At 46.7% G+C, this 17,019-nt stretch overlaps 1 protein-coding gene across 4 annotated transcripts in view; it reads right to left on the bottom strand.

Annotated features, from left to right (window-relative positions):
• The window catches only part of LOC147432665 (vacuolar protein sorting-associated protein, putative (DUF1162)), a 303,484-nt gene that overhangs the window by 136,257 nt on the left and 150,208 nt on the right, over window positions 1-17,019 (bottom strand). For all 4 annotated transcript variants that reach the window (XR_015185566.1, XR_015185565.1, XM_086492512.1 and 1 more), the window contains 4 exons: window positions 11,877-11,980; window positions 11,586-11,743; window positions 11,393-11,448; window positions 11,100-11,310 (listed from right to left, as the gene is read on the bottom strand). Coding sequence is in view for 2 of the 4 variants with exons in the window: in XM_086492512.1 (XP_086348638.1) it covers window positions 11,100-11,310; window positions 11,393-11,448; window positions 11,586-11,743; window positions 11,877-11,980 (529 nt within the window). In the remaining 2 variants the exon portion in view is untranslated. The remainder of the gene's footprint in view (window positions 1-11,099; window positions 11,311-11,392; window positions 11,449-11,585; window positions 11,744-11,876; window positions 11,981-17,019) is intronic.

The raw sequence follows: 17,019 nt of genomic DNA, 5'->3' as shown, positions 1-17,019 counted from the left end.
TCATGAAGATAAGGATTGCTACTATATAAAGGGATTGCACAAAATACAGCAAAGTCTTGGTCCTACTCTCCAACAGGGGTTAGCACCAACATCCAACATGGTTTCCCACTACGGCCATCCCAACTATATGCCACCTTTGCTCAATACCCCTACTGTCTAAGGTATGTCAAGTACTTTCCCGACTCAAAGCTTTTATAATGCTAATGCCACCTCAACCCCTCAGAGCTTCTACACTTCAGCCTCCAACTCCATGCAGCAACCACCTCGTCCCCCGTTTCGTCCTTCCAATCGGCCCATACTCTGCTACAGATGCGGAGAATATGGGCATTATCAGAGTAAGTGTACTTTACCTGAGGGGTCCCCTCCTTGTCGTCATTGCCCTGATTCGAAGGATCACTAAGGTAAGGATTGTCCCACGCAAAGGGCATCCACGTCTTCAGGCTCGACTCACAACCAGCAAGATTTCACCTTCCCGAAGATAAACTTGATTACTGTGAACACTGTGCCTCAACCATCACCTGCTACTCATGTGGTTAAGCCACTGCAAGTGGAGGAGCATGCTAGTGTCCTTACTCGGGCACAAAGAGCAGCTCTTGGTCTCAGTCTGCCCATAGGTCCACCTCGCCAGTCCCCACTTCCTCAATCTGGTCTACCTGGCCCAAAGGATGAGTCCTTCAAAATTGCTCAGAGCAAACCAACTTCCCTGTTATCTGACATTGATGGAGCCTTCTTGGAAGCAGTGGCTGACTTAGAACAGATTAAGGTCCCAAAGGGAACCCAGTTCGAAGGTGCCAAGCCCACAACAGAAGCCATCTTGAAAAATACTTTTCAGCAGGTGTCACTATACGACATGGTAAGGCTCGACACAGCACTCAGAAGTGACACCCTGTCAGTCATTCAGTCTCTGTACCCGGGGGTTGGGTATAGTGGCGGGCACCTCCCTGTACAGTCCTCAGAGTCTTATTTGATTTCCTATCCAACTGCTCCCCTCACCGATTATAAAAGTCCTCGTCTCACTGTATCTATTCTTAGGCACCAGCCTAAGAATTCAATTTGATGCCCGAATTCACTATGATGGCCTTAGGTCTACAGCCTACCCGACCTGCTCCTTTCACTGTTACATTGGCCGATTAGAGAACAGTCTACCCAGTGGGCATAGTCGACAAGGTGCCTCTGAAGGTACAAGATTTCACTTTTAACTTGGATTTTGTGGTAGTTAATCTTCCTCATGTAGAGGGAGGTTATCCCTTGCTGATTGGTAGGCCATGGTTGCGACATACAAAAGCACTTCACGACTGGGGAAACGACGCCATGTGGATACATACTCCTGGCTCTCCAATGCAACAAATTCGTCTCGAAGGAGGTATGGATCCGGTCGTTCAGCATAGCTCTTTGTCAGAAGAGTCCAACCCTGAATTGGAGCAGCCAGTCCCTCTTGATGGGTCCGATGAAGACTTACTGCAGTGGTTAGAAGCTACCTCTTCGATGCCATGCTATGTAGTCTCTCTTCAACCTTGGCAACAGCTTCGCCCTCTCCCCCTGATCCTACATCTGAAGCTACACTTGAAGCCAGTAATCCCAGTCAGCCAAGTGCGCCAGAACCAAGTGGACCGGTCTCTGGTGACCATCCTTCAGAGGGTCCCTTGATGGAAACCGTCGGCCTGGGTGAGCCTATAACCCACCATAGCAGGGGGAAAAAGTCTTCCTTGCAAGAGTTGGCCAACAAGCCAGCTCCTTCCTTAGCCTCTACTCCATCTGACTCTCCACCCATGCTGGAGCACTTTGATGTATCTGAGGATTTACCATTCGCAGAGCTTCCATCAGGATGGTTGCAGGAAGAGTATGCTGATTTCAACATTGATCAGACGCCAGCTCATAATGTCCAGAAACTCACAGAGGCGGCACGGTCTTCTCTCCTTGACGCAGCCTCGCCCACTCCACCGCCTGACCCAGTCAAAGAGGTCAACCTAGGCGGCCCTGACAACCATCAGCCCATCTTGTTAGCCGCTTGGTTATGGGATCACCCCGCTCTACTCGACCTGGTAATCTCTTTCATGCGCTCTTTCAAGGATGTGTTTGCCTGGTCTTACCACGATTTGGAAGGAATCCCAGCAGAGCTAGGAGTCCACACAATTCCTCTGGTTGAGGGGGCTAAGCCGGTCAGAGGATGGGCTTACAAACTGAATCCCAAGTATGCAGAAGCAGTCAAAATCGAGTTGGAAAAAATGCAAGAAGCAGGTATTATTGTACCAGTAGAGCACTCAGAATGGTTGTCCCCTATGGTTATTGCCGCAAAGAAGCAGTCCAACAAAATTCGAGTTTGCGTCGACTACCGGGCTCTAAATAAGGTTACAATCCCGATTGGATTTCTGACCCCTTTCACTGAGAGAGTCATCGAAGATGTCGCTGGCCATGTACTGTATAGTTTTATGGACGGGTTCAGCGGCTACAATCAGTTAGGAATACATCTTGACGACCAAGTCAAAACAGCTTTTGTGACTCCCTGGGGAATTTTCATCTACACTAGAATGTCTTTTGGGCTTAAAAATGCACTGCCTTCTTTCAATCGCATAGTATATCTCATCTTTTGTCCTCTGCTTACTGATCACCTTCGCATATTCATGGACGACTTTCCACCTTCTCGGGAGCTCAATGTTCGACCCCATTAGAAAATCTAAAGGAGCATCTTGCTCAACTCTCTACAGTCTTCCTCAGGTGCAGAGAGGCACGTTTGAAGCTCAATCCGAACAAGTGTCATTTTTGGTCACCGAGGGCACACTGTTGGGCCGCCATGTGGTGTCTGCTCAAGGTTTAGCACCTGACCCAGAGAAGATAGTGGCCATCTTGAAGTTACCTCCTCCCATTATTCACTCATATCATGTTGTGGGTAATCCTTGCTCCGATCAATAATTGTGAGTGCATAAACTAAGATAATAAAGTAAACCATGATGTCTTGATGTACGTAAAAACATGTACCTCATTCACTTCATCGATGTCAGTGGTCGGGCCGGCAGGTGAATCTCGAGCTGCACCAATAGCGTTAAGGTATTGCTGGAGCTTTGAGAGGTCAACAGCAAGCTCGACATGGCATTGTGGACATATGAATCGTTCAAGACCATGAGGCACATTGAGAAGGGCTCTACAATTGGCACAGGGGAGCTGAGCCTTGGAGGGCTCGATAGCCTGAAGAGATGAGGGTACTGGTGGCGGCCGAAGCTCTGGTGGGAGCATCTGAGGAAGCTTGCATTTCGGGCAACGAAACTCCATAATTCCAGGGGGCACGTTCAGAATGCCCCTGCATCCTGCACATCTCACCTGGCATGCTGTCGGAGCTGCTGCTGGAGCTTGAGGTGATACCACCATCTCGATTCTCATATATGTGCGACGCGCGCGGCTGAGATGAAAACCAAAATTTTGTCGACTTTAGTGTTGTCTCTCCTCTACGTTTCGCTAAAAACTGCAACCCTGCATAACAAGTGATAAAATCACGAGGCCCGCGACAATAACACACTCACACATTGCAAAAGCAATCTCATCCAATGAAAGGTAATTGAATTGGTGAATCTACTTGAAATGATTAAGATACCAAAATTATTCACTCATATCATGTTGTGGGTAATCCTTGCTCCGATCAATAATTGTGAGTGCATAAACTAAGATAATAAAGTAAACCATGATGTCTTGATGTACGTAAAAACATTTGCATATCATCCGCAATCCCGGTAGCTTCTTCACCTGTGTGAATGCGAGAGAGGTGGTCAGCCATTACATGATGCTTACGAGGACGGAGTACCACTTCAAAATCAAACTCTTGGAATAGGAGGAGCCATCGCCATACTCGACCTGCGACCTGTGCCTTATTAAGCAGATAGCGCAAGGCATGGTGATCAGTAATAATTGTGAAGTGCATCCCTAGCAAATAGTGACGAAATTTTTGTAGAGCATACACTATAGCCAAACCTTCCCTCTCTGTGGTGCTATAGTTGCGCTTTGCTTTGGTGAGCAGGCGACTTGCATAATGTACAGGGCGATCCAAGTTGAACTCTTTGCTAGGCTGAGTCAGCAGAGCACCCATAGCCAGCAGACTGACATCAGTATGCACATGAAAAGGTAGGGCCCAATCCGGGGCAACTAGAATAGGCGCTTCAGTGAGGCGTTTTTTGAGGTATGCAAATGCTTCAGCCTCGGGTGTTGACCACTGGAAGGGAACAGCAGCACTGGTGAGCCGGGTCAATGTTTGACCCACCTGTGCATACATACGTATAAACCTGCGATGATAGCCGGTGTGGCCCACAAAGATCTGAACACCTTACATAGCAGTCTTTTTAAAATAGATACAACACTAGAATGGTACGGCGAGGTCTTACATTTTCTATCTACTGGGCTGTACCCAGAGAAGGCATCTCTACTGCAGAAGAGGAGATTGTTATTGAAGTCCAGGCCTTTCACTTTGATTGGGGGCCAGCTCTACAAATCGGGACCAAATGGTGTTCTGAAGCGTTGTCTCGCCTCATGAGGTGGAGCATATTCTGGAGGATGCCCACAATGGTCCCACTGGTGGCCATTACCCTGGTCACATCACCGCCAGAAGATTCTACAGAGTGGTCTATGGTGGCCCTACGTTTTTAAGGATGCAATAGCATATTCTAAGGTTTGTGATGTGTGCCAGCGCTGTGGGCCGAAGCCAAGTAAGCAATCCAACCGTACTCTGCAGGTCTCGATGGCGTGGCTACCTTTTGAGAGATAGGGCTTGGACTTTGTAGGTCCAATATATCCCCCGGCTCAACCAGGTAATCGCAAATATCTGCTAGTGGCTACAGACTATGCAACAAAGTGGGCAGAGGTACTGGCGACAGAAGATTGCACTGGCAATACAGTAGCAAAATTTTTATATGAAAATATTTTATGCAGATTTGGATGTCCCTTAGAGATCACTAGTGATAGGGGCAGTCATTTTGTCAATGACATGATCTTAACTTTGCTGGCCAATTACAAGATTTTTCATCGCAAGTCGTGCTCTTATTACCCTAGAGCCAATGGGCAGGCCGAGAGCACCAACAAGGTTCTGATCGCCCTCCTGCGGAAAGCATGTCATCTCCATCCAGCATCGTGGGCTCAGGCTGTGCACGGCACTCTTTGGGCATACCGCACATCTTTCAAAGCAACAACGAATCACACGCCTTTTCAACTCGCTTTCGGTTTGGAAGCCTGCAAGCGGAGCAACTTCGTCGCAAAGCGTGGCATGATCGCCACCTCAGAAAACCGAAAATAACGCAAGGCACACTGGTGCTACTCTATCAGGCAAAATATTTGAAAAAAGCAAATAAGCTGGTTCCAACTTGGCAAGGGCCCTTCGTGGTGGAAGAGATTTTACCACAAGGGGTAGTCTAATTAGTCACTGTAGAAGGTGTCTCCCTACCGCTGGTAAATGGATCCAGACTCAAGATTTACCATCACTAGAGCTGACTTGCCATCATCACTGGCCCTATTGATAGTATACTTCAATGGTGGTATTATCCCTTCATCAGTAGCCTTATTATTGTTCCTCTTCATGGTTCCCGTTTTTCTACTATTTTCCCAGTCACCGAGTCTTCTCCATCCCATCTAAGTTGTAAACAAAAATCAATCCCCTCTCTGATCTTCTAATTCCCTTTTTCTCATCTCGACTTACTGGGAGACTGTACTCCCAGTAAGGATCTCGGATCTGCTCTCATTTCATTCAACAAGTCACTTGATTTTGCCCCAGGATTCAGCGTGTCTTTTGATTTATTTTAAGTCGGAAACATCTCCACTCTTTCCAATCCACGGTTATCCAACTGTCTCATCTCCACTCTCAGCATCTTTGCTTCTCTGTATCAGTCTCTTTCTTCTCTCTCTTCCCAAAAGAGGCAATCCCATCTCCACTCTTTTCTTTGATAAGGCTGTTCTTTTGGAATATTATCAGCTCTGTTCTGAGTAGGAACATTCACTTTCCCTAAGTTCAACAATCGGTCAAACCAATATTTGAGTTCTATTGGGATGATTTTTAAGTAAAACTCCTTAAATCTATGGAAGCATATGATTTTTGAGTTCTCTTGGCTAACTCTCTAACTCTCTGAGAGAGTTCTATACGTAAGAGTGCATCGGATAAACTTAACGTACCTCGTCTCCACCCACTTTTGCCTGGGTTTCTGCCCTAACCCCTAACTTTTGCCTGAGTTTCTGCCATCGCCCCTACCTTGTAAAACTCGCGCCTCAGCCCACCTTGCCTAGGCATACCCATATAACTCGCCCCTACCCAATTCAAATTCGCCCCTACCCATTATCTCTCAATTCGCCCCTACCCAGTTCCTCTCAATTCGCCCCTATCCAATTCAATTCGCCCCTACCCAGTTTCTCTCAATTCGCCCCTACCCAGTTCCTCTCAATTCTCCCCAGCCCTGTTGTCAATTCGCCCCTACCCAATTCAAATTTGCCCCTACCCAATTCCTCTCAATTCGCCCCAGCCCTGTTGTCAATTCGCCCCAGCCCTATTGTCAATTCGCCCCAGCCCTATTGGAAACGCCCCAGCCCAAGAAAATTCGCACACTCACTTATTCACCCCTACCTACCCAATCGCCCCTATACCCTAAACTCGCCCCTACCCCATTGATCCGCCCTTACCCAATGCACCTAGACCCTAACCAATCTGCCTAGCCCAATCCCCAATCGTGCCAAATCCCAAATCGTCCCTACATTGGCTTTTCTAGAATCCTCGCCCCTACCTGTGCAGGTCCCTACCATCAGAACTACTAGCGTTTTTCGTCCCAGAGTTTCTATACTCTGCCTTGGTCTGCATCAGACTGATCCGTGGTGCTTTTCCATCACCTGGTCTACTAATCTGCTCACTGTTTTGTCATCCACCCGGACCTCACCATGGCAAGAGGTAGCAAGAAACAGGAGAAACAACCAGAAGGAAGTAGCAAGAGAAAGGTAGAGTTGAAGAAGAGGAAAGCTCTGGTTGCAGAATCAGAGAGCGAAGCAGAGGAAGTATCTGCAAGCAGCAGCCATGGCATAGATGACTTTACATCCAGTGACCCAAGTGATGAGAGCCACAAAGCAGACTCAGAAGCATCTGATGATTCAGATGTAAATTCCGAGCCAGGTGCTTCCAGTGATCAAGAGGAACATTCAAAAGTGGCTCAGAAGAAAGGAAAGCAACCAATCATCACTCATGAAATCAAGAGGCCTGCTTCTTCGAAAAATTGCACAGCATTCTCATTAAATTTCTATATGCAGCAACCTCGACCATCTCTCAGTGAGGTGCTTTCGACTGCTCAGCTACGCACTCTGGGTCTCACAGCATTGGCTGATGCAGATTTACCTGATACGGTTCTAGCAAAGATGATACATCAACTGTTGAAAGACTTTCCAAAGGTCCGGGGCCACAAGCTAACAGCTACAAGGCTTGGCCACGCCACGGGTATGACCAACTTTCCAGTTGTGAAGCCTACTACTCGCACTTTCTCTTTGCTGTCCAAGGATGTGACAATTCAAGCATGTCAAGAGCTACTGAGTTCGGATCACCCGGATTATGAGCGAAACAGACGGCTTCTCGCAATCTTCAGGTATTACTTTCTGGCTCGAGATGCCAAAGAAGACAAGGAAAAAACTGATCTTCTCACTACCTTCTCCCACTGCGACAGGCTCTACTGTTTAATCTACACTATCCCTAGTGGATTCCACCAGATTCTCTTCAGCTCTTTGCAGACTAGGGCTAAAAGATTTCGGGCCCAAGTGCAGTCTGTGCACTTAAGTTTTAAATGTTTTGCGGCACCTCTCTTGGCATGGGTCATAAACATACCTGTTAACCCAAATGAAGTGGATGAGGAGCAGGGAACCTCGAAAGGGAAAAGGAAATCCGTGAGCATGCAGGTTGACCCCACAGTCACCAAGAAAAAGAAGATCAAGGCGAAAGTGGTGAAGGATACAGTGAAGTCTCTACTCTCCTTGCCAGTTTCTGAAAGCCAGTAGACTAGGGTACATTTTCAGCGTCACACGTCTACTTCTACCCCTGGTTCTGCTATGCCGACGCCAGTGTCTACTGCCGCTCCTCAGGACAGGATGGTCACTTCACCAATACAGGATCCTCTTCCTTCTTCTCCCATCTTCACTCATACACCGGTCAACATATCTCTCTGTCCACCTACAACAACAATCTCAGAAACACCTACTACATCAGTTGTACCTACTTCTAGCTCGCCGGCTGTGCCACATGTGCGCCCTCTAGCATCACATGCATCTGAGGGATCTTCAGGTATGACCGACTCGACTTCTCTGTTTCAGATTTTAGAGAAGTTACTTCAAGACTCCAGAGCTGCTATTGCCACCATCGAGCTAGACGCAGAGCAGCTAGCTGCAACGCACCAGCGTCACTCCGCCACATACGCAGTTATGAAGGGATCTTCGTGAGTAGCCGAGAGTGCCCTCGCAGGTCGATACGCAACGATTTTTGCACTACAGCAAGCATTGAAGATAAAATCAAGGATTATTGATGACCTAAAAGCACAAGTGCAGGGATTTCAAGAAATGCTTATGTATGGTAACATGCCTACCCAAGCTCCTGTGGGATATGGATGGACTGGGCCAGGGATACAAGTCCAGAATCCAACAGGATTTGCAGCACCAGCCAGTCCCTCTTAGCCCTCTCTCAGCAGTTCATGGGACACTACCCACAGCCCCAGTTCCAGTACTTTACTCAGCAGGGGTCTCAGGTCCAGATGCCACACATGCAGAGCCAGAGTGTTCCTTGCTGTGACGGTGTTGCTGGTGCACACCGCCATGGTTGTGTTACTAGGCGTCCACAATTCACTTCAGGGCAGGTGCTTCCATCCGCTGTGCAGCAGATGGCTGCTTCAACCACAGGAAGCCAGGTTATACAGAGCACAGTCCAGCAACCGCATCGTTACACAATCCATCTGATGGCTCCTCCCGATCCGGATACTTCTCGAGCAGCAGTGGCGACGACACTTTCCCTTGGGTGACAGGACTGTTCTCTTGCCCCACCTTTCATTGTACATATAGTTGCTTTTGCAGTTTCATTCAGTGTTTGGCTCACCGAGACGGTGACCAGTCTTGTGGCGGGCAACCTATAGCAGGCTACAATGTCACTTTCACAAGACACAGTTACAGTTAGTACAGTTGGTCTGGTCTGTTTACACTGGACGGACACTTTGGGCAGTGACACGTGGCAGGGATACGAATGGTGGCCTAGTGGACATGTGGCCAGGTCACACTTAGTTGGCTGACATTTATGAGCCGTTGGTGGCTCTTTATGATTGTATCTATGAGTAGTAGCCGTTGGGTCATTATCATTATCTTGTACGTAGTCGTCTTGGTAGCAAGTCTATGCACAGAGCACTGCTTCACCATCCCTGCACATCTGAGCCTCGACACCCCCATTTGTACCTGTGAGTCCTGGGCTGGAGCTGAGTGTGCTGCCACACCAGAGTCTGTACATGGTTCCTTAAGATAGTAGAGTCCACATGTTTTGGTCCACTGTTGTGTCTCTGTTGTTCTGTTGTTATCCATTGTTTCATTCTGTTTGAGTGAGTTTCCATTGGTTGAGTGAGATTGTCACGCACATTGCACTGAGGGGCACCCACACTATAGAGAGCACGACACATTATCCGCGCTACATATGGGAGAGGCTAACTAGAGTGAGATTGGAAGGTTCATGTGTTGAAACTGGTAGAGTTGGTTGCGTAAAGCCAACAGACAATCAACAAGCTAAATCCTAAATGTTTACTTTTAATATGAGAATAAGTCATAAAGGCTATAATTAAAATGATACAAAAAGGTTATTTGAAGGTGATTGCTCCCAGTATTTGCTATATACGACTTAGTAGAGGAAGTAGATGACAGCAATAGTGGACCAGGTGATGGTGAGAGAAAAAGTGGCATTACTGCAAGTATCTAGTTCCACTTATCACAGGAGGAGGAAGATGGTAAGTAGTATCAGTGTTCTTGGTGTTGAATTGAGGACACAAGGTTGTAGTTCACTTTGATGTACCTCTTATATGTTGACCTGCAGCAATGTGCACTTGAGGTGTTTATAGTAGGGGATAGTTTTTCAAATGAGAAAGAAAGGGCCGAGTGTCATGCCACAACAGGCATATAAAAGGACAAAAAAGATGGGTTGTGCAAACCTCTCATCACTCATAAGAGATGATTACCATAAATGATAACACTCGCAATGTGTGTGAGATAAGAGAGAGGTATCTCTGTATAGAAAGAACAAAAGATACATGTCACTAATAGGCTGATGTAGCCCATGGAGCAAAACTATGCATACAATGAGAAATATCTCTAATATGGGAGAAAGAAAATGAGCCTAAGCTAAAGGCTGACAGTTCTCTATCTAAAAGTACATCCAGGATCCAAAGACATCCTAAAAAGCTCTCTCAATTGGATATCTCTCATGTTGAAAGATGATTTTCTATGCGATTGAGATGCCTTGGCATGTTCCTCCTGGCAGGTGCTGGCACGGAATTAGCTGGGGCTGCTTCTTCGAGTCTTGTCATAATCGTCACTCGACGAAAGAGCTTCACAAACGGCACTGCCATTCCTTCCATTAGCGATGTTTTTCACTCACGCAAAAAATATTGCTGGATCAGGCTTACACCCATTGCCCAATATTCCCCAGTGCTACCTCCCTATGGAGTCTGGACTTTGTCTCAGTCCCAGTGCAACACTTGATGATAGCTGCAATCCGTCTATATTGTGAATGTCTAGGTATCCTCCCGAGTGACCATGGGTATCACGCTTATTCCCCACCGCCGGCTCCATATGAAGTCTGGGCCGTGTCTCCGTCCCAGTGTAGCAGTCAATGATAGCTCCAATCTATCTATAATGTGGGTATCTAGCCTCTAGGTCTCCTCCTGAGTGACCATGGGTATCACGCTCGGCATATGCCATTGCTCTATCCAATATAAGATGAACCTTTCAATGATATATCCACACAGATGTTGTGGATAACATGTCTTGTAGTGATTATAAGGTTTGAGAAATTTAAATTCCACTACACAAAAAATACCTGCAATACCACATTTCAATAACCTACAAAGACGAGACAAACCTACCAAGACCAAAGGAGGATAATGCCTTCTTGAGCTCCCCTTTTAAATTGAGGGCGTCAAAAGCACCCATCGAATCATCAACAATATCTCCATCCTTCAGGAACACGGAAGCTCCCTCAGCATCACCATGTGGACGCCGACATCGGAGTTCCATTGAAAGCCCACTACAATTATGGATGCGTGTCATGGGTGAAACTGTCACAATAATGCCATCCTACATGTTCAAAGCCAGCTCAAAATCAGACAGCAAAAGACCCTGAATGAAACTAAATTAGCTTACAGCTCATAGTTCAAACCTGGCTTTGTTTGGAAACCTCCACAACAAGAATGGGTCCAGCAGTTTTTTTGCGTCCTGGTCAAGCATATTGAGGCATCACAAATCCTCTCTCTCAACATCAGAGAGAAAATTGTACCCCTCTATCTGGCCAAGGGCCTGGCATATAGAAAAACACAGTCCTTACTAAATTCCTCAAAGCAGCTATGACTCACCATCTTCCCTTTCCAAGCGCGTTCTTGTGGCAGTGAGGCTTGGTTCCAAGAGGGATGCATGAACAGGGGAGGACAAACCAACACCTCCTTTCTCAAGGTTGAAGGATACCGATGACAATGTCTTTGCTGGCCACAAGTCTCTTCTCGAGATCAAGTTCCTTGAACAGGCAAGTAAATAGTTTGAAACATGGTCTATATTACAATTTATATCCCTCAATAGAGGTTAAACCATATTAACTGGATCAGAAGCCATTTGTTGCAAACAATGTTCAGTATCAGAGAGAGGCCCACCTAACAAAGAATGTGTCTGTTCCCCAAGCTGGTATTTTCATGACCTTCTTGTACCCTTGACTCTCAAAACTACAACATAGGTCCAATCCAGTATTATTTTCAACCTGTTCCAGACACCACACACGACTGAGAAGAAAAAAAACAAACAAGGGATGAGATTGTGCCAATAAATTTCATCATATTCAGAGAGTAATTAGCTTGAAACTCTCTCTGCTAATTTCCTTTCCTGCTTTTAGGGTTTAGCCATTTAAGCGAGGTCCCTCTAATTGCCAAACTTGATTGTCCCAGTAATATCTAGCATGACAAGCCTAAACCAAGCCAAGTTTTCTAACATTCCCGTCTTCAAGCATCCTTCTAAGAGGCAATGGCAAGAACCACACAGTTTATCAGGCTTTAATGCAACTCATGAATGTAATGTGAAAATATTCAATGGGCCAAAACACAGTTTAAAGTTTCGCTAAAACTGCAGTTTCATCACATTGAAAGGCACACAACCCTGTATAATGGCATTGTGATCCCTTGCAAGTTGCAACATCTCACCTGAAAACGGATATCGCATGTTCACCTCGCATCCATAGATAAGCCTCTTTTAAATTCATAATCTAAGTTTGTAGTCACATGGAACCTAAAATGGGAATGGCAACCCGGGTCTTGCCATTCCCTGCGATGACATACTCACAATTGTCACATGGGACGGAAGAAGGGAACACGGAACCGGGAATGGGAACCCCAAAAATAGCCCTGAGGAAAGTTTCAATAGATGGCGTGCTAAAGTATTGCCCAGCTTGTAGCAAACAATCTCAAAAAACCACAGACCAGTACGGACATCAGATCCTCACTACTGGATCATGCCGAAATTGAGGAACACATGAGCTCGCTTTTCTTGCCTCCTTTCGCGAATGGATCCCTTCTAGATCGAGATAGAGGAGGAGCGGCCTTGCTCTAATGAGGCACCGAAGGACAAGCTCTTCCATTTTCTTTACCAAATTAGCCTTCATTTGAGCGAGAGCAGAATATCAAGCCAATTTTTAATCGTATCTTCTCATTTCAAGATTAGGTGGCTTCTACAGGAGATTTCCTTGTATAATTTCTTCAAGCCTGCCAACAACAGACAGTCAGCGGCTCGTCTAACTTCGAGGATGCTCGATATGTCCCTATAAAGGACATAAGCTCAGAGCGTTCTAAGAAAGATATTTTTTACAAGAGTAGTCTCAAGCTATCGGTGCATTTGAGTAGGAATGACATCAAATGTCCACTGCATAATCGGTAGTGTCGTGTAGCAAAATACTATGTTGTGTTCATACTGTTTTTGAATGTAAATCTAGACGATCACAAAGACAAAGTGAAGGAGGCAAAGAGTAGTCAACCTTTGGTGGCACCACCAAGTAGAGCTTTACTGTTATCAGAGGGTGTACATCTGCCAGAGGGAGCTTTGCCAAGAAATTTCCTCCCTACCCTCCCCATCGGTGATCATCATTATAAAATGCTTAATGACATCATGGAACTATTTGACTTGAGAGAGGACTATTACCTTGCTGTAGTTGCCCAAAATTACAAGAGGATGACAGTATAATTGACCCTACTGATGACAAGTATTCTTTCATGCACGCTCATGTAATAGCAGGTGAGTTTGACGAACCAGCAGCGGCACTAGCAATGGTATACAAGGATGCAGCGGCACGTGCCACAATGCTTCCAACGGAGGTATAGTCCAAGGCAATGTGGGAAAGGCTTGGAATCATTCGTTGGGGAGAACTCCTCCATCAACGTCATTGACGCCCTCCTCATCCTTTTCCATAGAGAGCTCTCTTGACCTATGGAACTCTACATTAGTCGAAGAAGATGAAATCAAAAGGTATACTTCTATGTAGAAAATTATTTCTTTCCTATTGCTAGAACATATATAAAGACTTTCATGTGTATGTACCAACACCTGGTTCTGATTTCTCGTAGCCAGTTGTCTATGATGACAAGTTTCTTCCTCGTCCCCCTCGATGAGGCCACGGAGACCTGGGGAAGAATTTCTCCCTTGAACAGTACATAAAGAGTTTGAGCTATCCAAATTTCCTTTGCTTCCATTCCAACTTCTACAAGGACAAGATTGAGCTTCCTCTTTTTGCATTAAAGAAAATTTCTAGATATCTAGGAGGCATGATTGTCAAATGGAATGTGGAAAGGGTCATGTTGCTAGAGAAGCAAGAAGAAGTTTCAAGGTTTTGGTGTTGGGCTTTGCATCTATCGCCTACAAAGTCGCTATCTTTTCACACATGCTATGTACGGTCTAGCTTGTGGAATCACAGAGCAACACTAGTTACCACACTACAAAAAACACAATCTACTCGAACATAAGCAGCCAATCCTTCAACTTAAAGAAGAGGTCTCGCAAGTTGAGGCAGATGAAGAGAGACAATTGCCCGACCTCAATATGCTCGCAGCTGTGAAGTTTGACAGTTTTAGTGGTTTTGAAGACAAGATGAAGGGTCTTACCTTTCTCCAACAGTTTGATACTACATATGCAGAGGGGAATCTTAGAGAGGCTTCAATCGGAAAGCTACCACTTTCTTAAAAGGAAATGCGTGTTCATGGTGGACGGCGTTTTTGATGCAAGGACACGCACCCGCCACATGGGTTTACTTCAACCAGATGTTTGAATCTGCATGGCTGTCGAATAAGTTTGAAGTTGATGTTAGGACAGATTGAAAGCCTGACTCAGTCGAGTAGTCTGGACGACAGGCCAAGAAATAGAAAAAGCCTTTTGTGCACAAGTCTTTCGAGGAAGAGAAGGCTTTAATGGTTGAAGGTAAATGCTTTATTTGAGAGCAGCCAGGACCCTGGTCACCTTACTGTGGATTGTCCAAAGAAGAAAAGCGGAGCTTACCGAGATGAGAGAGAGGACAAGAAAGGAAAAAAGCCCAAACCCACGGCCGGTTTAGTGACAGATATGGTGGAGGATAGACCAAACTTTGATGCCAGTGAGCAATGCAAAGCGTGGGGTAAAGTCAAGGATCAGGCAACGCTTATTTTGTTTGATCCAGGTGCTTAGCAAAACTTTAGCTCACTAGAGTTGGCTATCAAGTTGGACATTATAGCTGAAGAAATGGGGTATACAACTAAGGCAGGTCTTGAATGTCCTGGCCATTCAAAGTGTGTAACTCCCATCATTGGAAAGTTGTGTCTGCATATTCACTCGTCTGTGGACACTAAAGAGTTTTATATCATGCCTTTGGTAGGGTATGATGCTTTGTTGTGAATCCCATGGATGTTCTCTATACATGGAGTGCTAGATGTCTTCAACAAAAAGATCACCTTGCAGCATAGGGGCAAAACTCACATCTTGGATGTAAAGATAAAGTTTACTGCCCTTTAGTAAGGCTATAGGCCTGTTTAATGGTTCCATTGTCGGTGGTCGCAGGTGGAACATATTGGGGAGAAACGTTGTGCACCAGCCAACTCCTGATCACCGTAGCTTGATGTGTGTCTGCTGTCCCACAGGCTCTCCTAGAATCCTGCCAAGAACTCCGACGTGAGACGGTGAGACCCTCTTCTTGCCAATGAATTCTTGTAGCAGGAGGAGCCTCTCTTCGCACTGTCAGTATGTGGCTGACCCAGCCGAGCTATGTACTGGAAGAAAGGGGTCCGAGTGAGACCGGCTGGAGTAAAGGGATCCCTCAAAAACCACTCCCATGGGTCCCACTTCACTCGCACAAGGGGGTGGCTTTCCCAAGCCCGGAGCCACTAGTGTCCTGCCTCAAGATTTGCCGCGTCGGGGTCTTTGATACAATTCCTCCAACAGATGTCCACAACTCTAATCCGCTAAAAGCGGCAGTTAGCGGCCTCTAGTGCCTCGGTAGTGACTCAGTGGAGGTGGCCCTCCCTCTGAACCTCGAAGAACAGGCAGGAACCTGTGTTCGAGCAAGCCCTAACTACAATGAGGACCTCCAGTTGCCTGAAAGCTCCCATCCAGTAGGGAGCTACCTGCTCCATAGGTGTGCCACTCTGGAAGTATAGCCTCTACAATATCCTGACACACTCTGCAACCCCCTCATGTCTCGCAGATGAATGCCCTATATCTCCTCACAAAGTATTGTACATTGCAACGAGTCCCCAAAAGAGCCTTTGCCATGGGACCCCAAGAGATATGAGGTCAGCTACCAACCATGTGACCTCGCTATGTGCTGACCATAGGGTTCCAAACGAGTGGCTGCCTCAAACGGTCCTCAATGCATGTGGGTTGGTGCTGCTCAAGGCCACCCCGCAGCGACACCCAAGCTCGAAGTAGGCTTGCAGCAAAGCGGTCCTCCCATGTCTTGATTAGGCCAACTCTCTACATATTTGTGAAAATCCAGTGGGTGGAAAGGGCTCCATGGCCCGCCCGTTTGTGGGACCCACGCCCAAATCCGATGTAGCAACAACTCTTTCTAGGGCTCCTCCCCTGGAAGAAGTCCTCTAAACACAAGCTTCCCCAGGAGGGCACTACTCTGCCGTGCTCGGTCGATGATCCCCAACCCTCCCTGAGAGCAAGGTATAGTGATGACCTGCCAGGAAACCTTGACCGGAGCCGACTGTGTATCACGCCCTGACCGCAAGAAGTTCCTGATCAACCTCTCTAGTTTGCTGATGCAAGAACTCAAGAAAACCCAGTAAGACGTGATGTACCACATAGTAGCCAACAACATCTGGTTGGCCACTACAACCTTGCTAGCAAGATCGGACTCCAATGGACCAGTTTCCTCCTAATGGAGAGGAGGAGAAGATCAATTTGCTGCCCCTCGTAACAGATCCAAACCAACCTAGCACCGCAAATAGCGTACTAGTGTCCCTAGACAAATCCACTTAGAGTCCTCTCCACGTGACCAATCGCGCATTGATTGGAGCACTACCAACCTAGAAATCCGCTCTCTTCCGCCACTTGATCAGTGCTCCCAATGCACAACAGAGCACCTCAAGGGCCTGCTAGCACGTGTGCAAGTTGGCCTCCCTGCCCTGCAAACACATGCTTGAGTCATCAGCAAACTCGGTGTCCAAAAGCTCCTCTCCCCGAATCAGTAGTTGCAGACCACATAAACCAACCTCCTATGGGGTCAATAACCGGTTCATCGCCCCAACATACAAGAGACACAGGTAGGGGGCAAGAGGGAAGCCC

Source organism: Adiantum capillus-veneris, chromosome 20, assembly GCF_014529385.1.
Source record: "Adiantum capillus-veneris isolate H3 chromosome 20, ASM1452938v2, whole genome shotgun sequence".
NCBI lineage: Eukaryota > Viridiplantae > Streptophyta > Polypodiopsida > Polypodiales > Pteridaceae > Adiantum > Adiantum capillus-veneris.
This window is presented reverse-complemented; position numbering and strand designations above follow the sequence as displayed.